This window comes from Apiotrichum porosum (genome assembly GCF_003942205.1).
Source record: "Apiotrichum porosum strain DSM 27194 chromosome Unknown scaffold_7, whole genome shotgun sequence".
NCBI lineage: Eukaryota > Fungi > Basidiomycota > Tremellomycetes > Trichosporonales > Trichosporonaceae > Apiotrichum > Apiotrichum porosum.
Window position 1 is genome coordinate 847,204 of NW_021167114.1, and position 10,682 is coordinate 857,885.

A 10,682-nucleotide genomic window follows, 5' to 3' on the forward strand; every position below is an offset into this window, starting at 1 on the left:
GGCGAGGGGAAGGTGTGACTTGGAGACGCGCGCGCGGGCTGACCGGTGTCACAGTGTGTGGTGGGTCGCCCAGGAGCTGACCGGACCCGAGCGCGGGATCTATTTTGCATAGGCGTGGATTCTGTAGGCGTGCGGGGTTTCATACCCAAAGTAGTTTATGTTAATCCAGAATAATAGGCGTGTGAATACGGTGGGTGACGTCAATGTCTCTCCTTGCGTCCGCGGATCTTCCGCTGCCGGCGCCGGTGTGCGTTCGTCGTTGCCTCCCGGCTTGCTCGGCACAGCGGCTGGCTGGCTGGAGTTCTGGATATTCATATTCATTTGTTGGGAATCGACACCACACCACGCGGAGGACACGCTCTCTCTCACTGCTCCACTTTTGGCTCTCTGCGCGGGGCTTGGCAGGTGACAACAACGACCACCACGGCGACCACGACAGCGACAACGATACTCTCGTGTCTCTCTCCCTATCTCTTGTCCTCCTGTCATACGCTGCCTTCCCCTTCACGTGCGCGCGCACTGCTATCTCTCTCGCACCCCTCACCCCTCTCCCTCCCTCCGCATTTGCTGCTAGCACTGTTCCAACCGAGCCGAACGCCACCCAAACCCACCCAGCAGGAGTGTGCAAGGAGACACTAGAGAAAGCCGGGCCGCCCACCGTTCAAGCCGTGCATTCATCCGGACGACGGACGACACCCACCCAACAGCCAACAGCCCGGTATTTCGTCGTGTGTCTCTCTTCCTCATCCGGCCGTGATTTGACACATCGCTCTCTCTCTCTCCCCCACAACCCCCTTCCCCCTCTCCCTCGCCATCCATTCCCCCACACAGTTCCCCCAGGCAGCCATGTTCAACATCAACGGACATGGGCAGCCATACGGGGACATGCCCTACCAGATGGGCCAGTCCGACATGCAACAACAACTCCAGGCAGGCCCATCACAGCAGCAGCAGCAACAACCTCAACCTCCAGGCCGCCCACAGGATGCCATCGACATGATGCTTCGAGCTGGTGCAGCCACAGCTGGTGCATCCGGCCCCGCAGGCAGTGCAGACTTTGCTGGCTTCCCGCCATGGTTCCCCTCACAAGACGGCGGTGCGGCGAGACAGCCAATGGCGCCGATGGGAATGTCCGCCGCTAGCGATCCGCCGCAGATCTTCTCCGCCGTCGTGGGCAACAACAACAACAACAACGGCAGCAGCAGCAGCAACGCAGAGGCCTCAGGGAGCAAGAAGAAGAAGCGCAGGGCCGATGGCGAGAGCCCGACCGTCGAAGAGAAGCGCACCAAGACCGGACGAGCGTGTGACGCCTGTGTGAGTGGTGGTGATGGTGGTCGTGGTGAATGACGACGGAGGGGGGCAAAGGACAAACAAAGCTGATCAGAGGCGCAGCGCTCCAAGAAGATTCGTTGCGACATTCTCGCTGCCGAGGCCGCAGGTGGCTCGGCCCAGCAGATCTGCGCCCACTGCAAGCAGTACAACATCGAGTGCACCTTCTTCCTGCCCATCACCGAGACGCGCTTCAGGAAGCGACGACAGGCCGCCGAGGAAGCTGCATCGCCGGCGACGGCCAAAACTGAGAATGGCAGCGCCCAGGTGGCCAATGGTGATGCCCGACCTCCGGGCGCCGGACCAACCTCAATTCCATTCCTCCTCCACAACGCCATCCCGACTCGCTCGTTTGAACAATACGACATTGCCAACCACGCCCACTGGGAGGTGTCCGAGGACGAAACCGGGCAGATTCGCGTCGAGGCAAACCATGACAGCGGGGACAGCGACGGAACACGCGCGGCTCGTCTCGACAAGTATGTGCTCCCGGGCAACGTCATGTCCCAACTGGTCAACAAGTACTTTGACACACAACTCAAGTGGCTGCCCATTATCTCGCGTGCCGAATTCCTTGCGTCCTCAACCCCACACCCGCTCGTCCTGTACGCCATTTGCGCGGTCGCCTCCACCAGCCGCGATGTCCCACGACATGTTTTCAACCGCCTGCGTGGTCTCATCAACGGTCTCCTTCGCTCAAACGAAATTCTCAGCCACGCGCGACTGGAGCATGTACAGGCGCTGCTTCTCATCTCAGAGACTGGCGAACTGCACGCCCAGCCTGCCGCACCGACAGCCAGCGCTGCCCTCATGCGAACCACTGCCGCCATCCGCATGGCCCAGGACCTCGGCCTCCACCGTGAACCCAAGACCAAACCACAGACCCCGGCCGAGCTCATGCTCATCGAGGCCAAGCGGAGGACCTGGGCTGCATGTGTCTTCACCGACCGCTGGTACAGCTGTGCGCTTGGTATCCCACAAATGATCGATGTGCTGGATTGCGACGTGCTCTTGCCCTCCACTCGCAACATTGTGCCCGGCGTAGACCCCAAGGAATGGACAGAGAACCCCAGCTACGCCTGCCTAAACGTCAACCTGCAGCTGTCGCTCCTGACCGGACGTATTCTCAAGATGATTTACGCCCCCAGTGGCCTCTCGCATACGACCGATGAGCAGATTGAGACCCTCAACAAGGAGCTGAATGCGTTCCACAAGGACCTGCGGGACGACTTCAAGTTCCATGGGCCCGACACAAACCTGTTTGGTGGCATGGTCCACCTGCAGTACTGCGCCAGCTTGTTCCTCTTCTACCGCGGATTCATGCGCGTCACCCACCCTCCTCCGGCGCATATCAAGTTTACAATCGATCCGGCGTCCTGGCACAACCTCGTCCAGTGGTCGCGCGAGGCTATTGTCTGGCTCAACGCCCACGACACGTTGCTCGACACATTCTTCATCTTCCCATACTCGGCCACCTCGGCCGCGCTTGTGCAGTACCACACGTGGTCGCGCAAGCGCGACCCCAGCGCCCTCGAGACGCTCAAGCTCGTCCGCGACGTTGTCCAGCGGTGGGAGGCCGCGCTCAAGCCCGACCAGATGAGTATCCGCCGCAAGACGTGCGAGACCATGATCCTCCTTTACGAGGCGGCGCTCAAGACCAACCCGGACGCGGACGACCGCACCGAGCGCTCAGAGGGCACCCCCGTCTCGGCTGCGGGATCCACGGGCTCCAAGACGGACAACCCGGCCCTCCGCCGCGTCCTCCTCAACAACATCCCCATGGAGGGCGACGGCACCCAAAACGCAGAGTACTCGCACGCACCAGACACCAACGCCAGCGTGGCGGTCTTTGACGAGCAGGGCGAGTTTGACATTTCGTTCCTCGACTCGATCCCAGAGTCCAACTTTGACTGGTCCGGATGGGGCAACTACTTTGACACGGTGGATAAAATGTTCCCCGGCGCCGCATGTGGAGAGGCAGCCGAGGACAAGTGAGCGAGCGCCGCTTTGTTTTTCACTCTTGTGGCATTTCGGCAAGGTATCCAGTCTCACTCTCACACGACAGCTTCGTTCTTGCCTGGCACTGGCCTCTTTTCTTATGCTCGCGTATGTATTGTGTTTGTGGCATGTAATTTGTAACATGGAGGAACCGTCAGGTTTGGAGAGCGTTGGGGATTCTGGATGCAGTTCAGCTAGGGCTGTTGGCGGTTGCGTTTGCCACGAGATGAGAGATGTGGTGGTGCCGTCGCTGATCGCTGATGATGTCTGTGGCTGTGGTTGACGCAGATAGGGTGCGACCCCCCAAGTCTCACTCTCATGAAACCCCGACCTCCCCGGAACCACATTCACTGCCAATGATGCAGCCATGGGCCCAACTCCTGCAATTATAGCATCTCCGACGACAATATCACACCACTGAGCCGCCACATTCAACCACGTCCTACATACCCCTACTCACACCCATCAGACCCAGCCTTGACCACAATGTCCCCCTTGGCCCCCTTGCGTTCCGCCCGGGCAATCAGCGCCTGTACGGCCTTCCCAAACGTCGACGAGTAGCTCGTCGACGGCAGGCATCCGCCCTGGTGCAGCCCGCCAATGACGCCATACAGCCTGCGGTTCTTGTGGTCGATGAACCCGCTGCCACTGCTCCCGCCCACAAACCCGCCACAGTCAAACGCGACGTAGCCCGTGTAATAGTACAGCGGGGCCGTGCAGGTGACGGGCTGGGCAGTGTCGTCGTTGTACGCCACGTCGGTGATGCGTGTGCCCGACTTGGGCGCGGGATACACCCTCACGCCGCCAGTGACGGACTGGAGGGACATGTGCTTGTCGTTGGGGGCGACGCGCAGGATGGCAAAGTCGTGTTGAGGATCCTGCGTCTTCTGCCATGCAGACGTGACGAACGCTGCCCGTAGTGTCAGCAATAGCTAATAGCTAATAGCAATAGCAACCCGCAATCAGCCAACCCCCACCGGTCGGTCCACCGGGCGCCAAACGTCCACAACGCCCAACGTACCCGCCTCAATGACCCACACGCCATACGGCGTCTTGCCCTCGGACCAGCCGGGCACAAACGTGTGGTTTGTCATGTCCCCGCGCGTACAGTGCGCCGCGGTCAGGATGAGGTTGCCGTGCGTCGACTTTATCACGTTGGCCGTGCAGCTGTGTGTCGACGAGTTCATGCTCGCGCCCAGGGGGAAGAGCGTGCCCACGTACGAGACGCCCGTCGAGTTGACAGCGTTGGCGGTCACGTTGCCGCCCTCGGAGCCGTTGAGCGCACTGGAAGTGGAACTTGACGTCCGCTGCGACGGGGAGGCGAGGAGGGTGGTCAGGAAGGGCAGGATGAAGAAGGCCTTCATGGTGGGCGCGGCATGGACAGGACAAACGTCTTGGCCTGGGTTTTATTTATGGACTTTTGCCAACGATGCTAAGACATTAGGTCATCAGGTGACGCCAGTTCGGCGATGACCGAGACGGACACGACAGTGAGGTGAAAGAAATGCAGTAAGCGAGGCATGGGGAGCACGATGGTGAGACGCGGACGGGGGCGCGGGAATGCAAGACACTGCAGTCACATGGCTCGAGGACATGAAAGCTGAGAGCGCTGACCAGAGATGGAAGTAATGACGATTGTTACCGCCTGGAAGGAAATCCGTGAATCCGCAACCCGATAACATGGATGGCCATTTCCTCGGCAAGATCGGCAACTGGCGTCGTTGATCTCAATGAGGCATTCCCAAGCCGGTGTTGTTAGCGGGTGGGCAAGCGACTGAAACGAACAGCGCGGTATGGAGGGCGGAAATGGGGCATGTGGGAATGGAGTTTGAAGAGCATGAGCTCAGCGCGTGAGTGTGACGAGACGATCCCAGGTGATTGGGCAGATCCGCTTCCATGGTGGAGACTGTCTCAGTGTTCATGTCTGAGGACGTCAGTGGCATCGTCCTGGATAACAGCCTCTTTTAAGTCGGCATGCGGCCCCACAGATAAATAAATGGTTGTGTACTCACGTAGGTATGTAGTGAGACCGGCCCGGGCAGTTCATGACGATTTCCATCACTTTTCGCACCTTTTCCTACAACTGAGCGTCTCACTGTGTTGTAGGTCCACTTGGATTCACAGCTAAACGGCTGGCCTGACAGCTACAAACAGTCGGGTTGCACACTCGTAGCACTCTCCGAACGCTGTAAACGTAAAGTGTAGCAGGTTGGAGAGGTCGATAGAGGATAGAGCAACGAGAACAAGTCTGGATATCATTCATATGAGAGTTCTACTCTAATACGCTAGGAAGGCAATAGAAACGACACTAATGGTCCTTATTCTAATGTTGATACAGCGTCACCCGCCCACACGCCTCATATGGAGTCGGTCCCTCTCGCCAGTATGAAGCTGCGTTGCCGGACCGGTTAATTGGGTGGGCCCGCCTTAATACCTAGATTCCGTGCGCGTACGCGGATGGATGGCTCCTGGCCCGAGCCATTCCCCGTCCGGGGCGTCCAGGGGTGCACCCGACCGCAAGAGAGCACCTACCGCAAGAGAGCACCTCTGAAGAATCCACCAGGATTACCACCGACAACAGGAGGGGGGTGCTGGGGGCGAGCAAGGGGTGGAGTGGAGCGGGGGAGTAGGCGCCTAATACGAGGGTTCGAATCTTGAGATCGAGATCGAACCCGACCATCTAGAGTACTCTACTTATTGTTTTGCCTTGACCTGGGATCGATTCTCACTGGGTTGACGTGGGGTAAAAAGATGAAATAAAAAATACCAAGGGAGATGTCCCGCAAAGCACAACACAGAAACACAGGATGGCCGTCCGAGCACAACATGGCTGTGGACGTGGCCAAAAAAGGCAGCTACAAAGCCCCCAGGTGCTAAACAAAAACGCCATTACGTAAGCTCAAACAACCTCCACTTCAACGCATTCGCGTCTCTACACGCGCGATGATGCAACAGCCAACATACGGCCCAACATTCTCAACATTCTCTCCCTCTTTCACAGGCCAACAGCGTCGTCCTCTGCCAACTCACAGCCATGATCGACCCCCTCTCTCCCCTCACCGCCCCTCCTCCTCGCTACCTCCTCGAATCCGACAGCTCGGACGAAGAGGGCCAGGGCGTGTACGGCGGCCACCACGCTTCGCGCACCTCGCCCGCTCCCGGGCCGCGCGTCCAGGTTCTGCCACTGGGCGACGACCCGCTGCCGGCCGTGGACAGCGTGGTAGTTGGCGTCGGACAGGCAGGCAAGTACCTCCTCCGGCGGGCGGGTGCGCGCCAGGCCGTCCTCGAGGTCGAGCTCGATGGCCACCGTCTCGGCGCGGCGTTTGTGGTTCCCGGCGGCCTGTTTATTGGCCTGCACGATGCGGACAAGGGCGACGCGGCGTTCTCTGTCGTGCAGGAGCTTACGACGCTGGTCAAGGCCAAGAACTGGTGGGTGGAGATGGTGATACCGCACCTGCTGACCCGCGTCCAGGACCGTGTTCTCGTCCTACGTTCCTTCCATGTACATTCCCGACGCTGCCGAGGGTCTCATCTCGGGCGACTCGCCTGTGCGCGTCCTGGGCCGCGAGGCAGGCAAGCTGATCAGGACGTATGATGCGCCAAACTACGTCACGGGCATTGCTGGAGCGTTCCTCTCGGCGGTGAGTTGAGCCCACCCCCAACTCGCCTTGCCCTCCATACTGACAGTCCACAGGCTGCTCACCCTGCCTTCCCTCTGCACGCGGCCTCGGTCGCGCTCTACCTCCTCCCCCTGCCCCTCTCGCAATTCGCACCCACTGGCCTCACCGAGGCCCTCACCACCCTCCCCGCCGAGCTGGGACAGGCCTTTGCCCGCCACGCGCTGTGGACGGATGCCGACGACGAGCCGTTCCAGGCGCCTGGGATGGGCAAGCGCAAGATCCCAGAGACTGCCACTCCGGCCGGCGGCGACCTCGGCGGCATGTACATGTGAGCGAGGAGGCCATGGGCCATGGGAGGTGGGGCGTCAGGATATACCATATTCAGTAGCGGTGGTTGCCCGTGGGCGGTGAGCGGTGAACGGCCGAGCAACAGCCTTTTGCGACGCGCAGAAATGTACAACATGCCATAATGTATTCTACCCATCGTGCCCAGCTCAGGTGTACATGCCCGTCCCCAGAGCTGTGTGTCGACGCTGCCAGCGGCCGGGGAGGCAACAAGTGATGGTTTCGAGGTGGTATCGAAAGCGGCACAACCGACCCGCTTGTGTCTCTTGTGCCGCCTTTTAGAGCTCCTCCACAGCGTCACGGGGACGGTACACGCCACCGCGCGACTCGATAGCGTCAATGACGTCCTGGGGCGGGCGACCGGTGACGCGCACGGCGTACAGGCCGCGCTTCTTCTTGTCTGTAGCGAGCGTTAGTGGCCAGTGGAGAGACGGAAGCAAACAACGCACCTATACGCTGCCAGCGCGCGACCCAGCTCTCCTCGGGCTCCATCATGGCGATCATGCCGTCGTAGATGGTGCTGGTGCACTCGGCGACGCGTTCGGGGGATCCACGCATCTGGACAAGGGTTTAGTGAGAGCTCATTCAACTGATCGCGCCAGCTCACCTCGACGACATCCTCGCAGTTGGGGCAGCCGGTCTCGACAAAGTCCTTGAGAGGCTGGAGAATGGAGCAGACCAAGCAGGCGCGGAGCTGGGGCTGGCGGGCGCCCACTTTGGGAGGCATGTTTGTGACGGGTGCTGGGGGAAGGTAGGGTTGGGAGATTGAGTTGTGGTCTCGAAGTTGCAGTGGATGTCGCCGATCGCGGACGGAAAGGCATCCCACTGGAACGGCGGGCCTTTATTTACGTGCGCCTTTTGTCGCCACCCAACCGATCTTGAATCAACCTCTCGATGACAACCTCGTCCAACCTCCCTCTCATCCTCACCCTCACCCTCATCACGAACCATCGCCGCCCAACATGGCTGACGCGTCGGTGAACCAGGACTCGCTCACGCTCGAGGAGACCAACAAGGTCCGCATCAGCCTCGGTCTCGCGCCGATCGGGGCTGAGCCCGCCGTCGACGCCGATGGCCAGCCCATCCTCGACCAGGATGAGGTTGCCGAGGCCAACTTTGCGCGCCGACGGGACGAGATGAAGCGCGACAAGGCCGAGCGCGAGATCAAAGAGCGTATGGAGCGGTAAGTTGGCTCGTTGGCTCGAAACCCAAACTGTTGAGGTGCTGACAAGCTCGCAGTGTCAAGAACCAGCGCGCGCTCAAGGAACAGCTCAAGGGCTCGACACTGGGCGACGGCGGCAAGGACGACTCGCTCTCGGCCAAGAACTGGATCAAGACGCAGAAGAAGCGTTCCGTCAAGCGCGAGCGCGAGCTCGCCGCCCGCCGTGCGCGCGAGATGGAGGAGGCCGACAACGTGGTGTATGGCGAAAACGACCTGGCGGGCCTCAAGGTGGCGCACGACACGGACCAGTTTGAGGAGGGCGAGGACGTCATCCTCACGCTCAAGGACAGCCGTATCCTGGAAGGCGACGAGGACGAGCTGCAAAACGTCAACATTGCCGACGACGAGGCTGTCCAGGCTGCCAAGGACCGGAAACGCAAGGCCAACGAGGCGTACACGGGCTACGACGACGACGAGTTTGACGAGAAGCGGATAGGCCAAAAGGCCGAGGTGCTCGCCAAGTATGACGACGAGTTTTCGGGCGGTAAAGTCGAGGTGGAGGGCTTCCGACTGGGCGCGCCGGCGCCCAAGAAGAAGGCAAAGGTCGTGGCGGACGAGGACGACTTGATGGTCGGTGTCGGCCCCGCGACCAAGGTCAAGCTCAACCTCGACTTTGCAAAGGACTTTGAAGTGTCCGACTACATGAAGGAGGGCGACGTGGGGTTCAAAAAGCCCAAGAAGAGGCGAGCCAAAAAGTCGACGCGCCGCGCCGAGGCAGACGACGCCGACGACACCGCCGCCATGGACGTGGACCCCAGCCCGACATTTACGCGGCGTGTGGTGGGCGAGGACCCCGACAACCTCGTGGACGACGACGACCTGCAAGCCGCCTTGGCCAGGAGCAGGAGAGAGCATGCGAAGAAAAAGCCCAGGGTCAAGCCCGAGGACCTGGCAGCACGTATCCAGCAGCAACGCCAGGAGGACGACGCGGCGCAGGTCAAGGACGAGGACGAGGCCGGCGGCGACGACGACGGGCGCATCACGTTTGACGAGACGAGCGAGTTTGTCCGCAACGTCACTGCCGAATCGCGCATCGCCGTGCCCATCAAGCGCGAGCGCAGTGGCACCGGCACCCCGGCACCTGCCGCTGCCAGTGGCAGCACCGACGAGGCCGTCGTGGTCAAGGTTGAGCGCGTGGACGACGGCGACGCCGAGATGGACTCGGACTCTGAGGACGAGGACGACGAGCTGGCCAACCTGGCCGCGCGCGAGGGTCTCTCGCTGGCCGAATACCGCCTGCGCATCGACGCGCAAATGACCGAACTCGACAGCCTCAAGGCCGAGGACGTCGACGCGGCCGCCAACCCAGACCCCGAACCGACAAACACGCAGGGCATGGCCGGCGTGCTGGCCATGCTGCGCAACCAGGGCTCGTTGCAAAAGCGCACTGCGGCAGACGACGCGCGCGAGCGCAGCCAGAAACAGCACGACCTGTGGCTCGCCGACCACAAGCGGCGCGCGGCGCAGCGCGAGCTGGACCGCATCGCCGCGCGCGGCGGGAACAAGGACCAGGCGCAGCGCGAGTACGAGAACCGCGTGCGCGAGCAGACGGACGCGCGCGACGCCCTGGAGAGCTTCAAGAATTACCAGCCCGACGTGGAGATTGTCTACCACGACGAGTTTGGGCGCAAGATGACCCCCAAGGAGGCGTGGAAGTCGCTCTCGCACAAGTTCCACGGCAAGACGTCGGGCCGCATGAAGACTGAAAAGCGCATGCGCAAGATTGAAGAGGAGCGCAAGGCAGCGTACATGGCCGCAGGCGACACGCCCACGGGCATGACGGACGCGTTTGCGCGCCGCCAGCAGAAGACGGGCGAGGCGCACATGGTCCTCTCGGTGGGTAACAAGGGCAGCGTCACGACCGACAAGGGCAAGGGCAGGAGGTAGAGGGAGAGGGAAGGGGTGGGCAGGTAGCATTATGCATTGAGCAGCTGTAGCAAAAAAACAACCAACATTGACATTTGCCACATTGCTCGTATCCGTGCACATGATGCATATGTTGACACATGACTAACACTAGCAACAGGCAGAGCGACAGACATGTACTAAGGTGGTTGGGGTGGGGTTGGGTGGTGTCGGGGCATGCTGGCGACCAGCGTCTCGGGCCCCACTATGTTAACAGATAAAAAAAAAAAATGTATGTGCGAGTCGAGCAGTCTCTCTACTCT

General features: G+C 60.8%; 5 protein-coding genes across 5 annotated transcripts; 3 read left to right on the forward strand and 2 right to left on the reverse strand.

The window, feature by feature from the left end:
• Positions 1 to 846: 846 nt before the first annotated feature.
• On the forward strand, positions 847 to 3,324 carry EHS24_008626 (uncharacterized protein; the record flags this gene model as incomplete). Its single annotated transcript, XM_028623934.1, has 2 exons — positions 847 to 1,314; positions 1,393 to 3,324. The coding sequence occupies 2 exons, from the start codon at positions 847 to 849 to the stop codon at positions 3,322 to 3,324; spliced, it is 2,400 nt and encodes a 799-aa protein (XP_028475908.1).
• A 455-nt stretch (positions 3,325 to 3,779) lies between these two features.
• On the reverse strand, positions 3,780 to 4,691 carry EHS24_008627 (uncharacterized protein; the record flags this gene model as incomplete). The annotated part of the gene is made up of 3 exons (XM_028623935.1): positions 3,780 to 4,237; positions 4,349 to 4,494; positions 4,549 to 4,691. 3 exons carry the CDS (start codon positions 4,689 to 4,691, stop codon positions 3,780 to 3,782), a joined length of 747 nt encoding a protein of 248 aa, XP_028475909.1.
• A 1,670-nt stretch (positions 4,692 to 6,361) lies between these two features.
• On the forward strand, positions 6,362 to 7,279 carry EHS24_008628 (uncharacterized protein; the record flags this gene model as incomplete). The annotated part of the gene is made up of 3 exons (XM_028623936.1): positions 6,362 to 6,756; positions 6,800 to 6,968; positions 7,022 to 7,279. 3 exons carry the CDS (start codon positions 6,362 to 6,364, stop codon positions 7,277 to 7,279), a joined length of 822 nt encoding a protein of 273 aa, XP_028475910.1.
• A 291-nt stretch (positions 7,280 to 7,570) lies between these two features.
• On the reverse strand, positions 7,571 to 8,019 carry SPT4 (transcription elongation factor spt4; the record flags this gene model as incomplete). The annotated part of the gene is made up of 3 exons (XM_028623937.1): positions 7,571 to 7,692; positions 7,742 to 7,850; positions 7,900 to 8,019. The coding sequence occupies 3 exons, from the start codon at positions 8,017 to 8,019 to the stop codon at positions 7,571 to 7,573; spliced, it is 351 nt and encodes a 116-aa protein (XP_028475911.1).
• Positions 8,020 to 8,254: 235 nt separating this feature from the next.
• EHS24_008630 (uncharacterized protein) lies at positions 8,255 to 10,401 on the forward strand (the record flags this gene model as incomplete). Its single annotated transcript, XM_028623938.1, has 2 exons — positions 8,255 to 8,475; positions 8,532 to 10,401. The coding sequence occupies 2 exons, from the start codon at positions 8,255 to 8,257 to the stop codon at positions 10,399 to 10,401; spliced, it is 2,091 nt and encodes a 696-aa protein (XP_028475912.1).
• Positions 10,402 to 10,682: the final 281 nt, after the last annotated feature.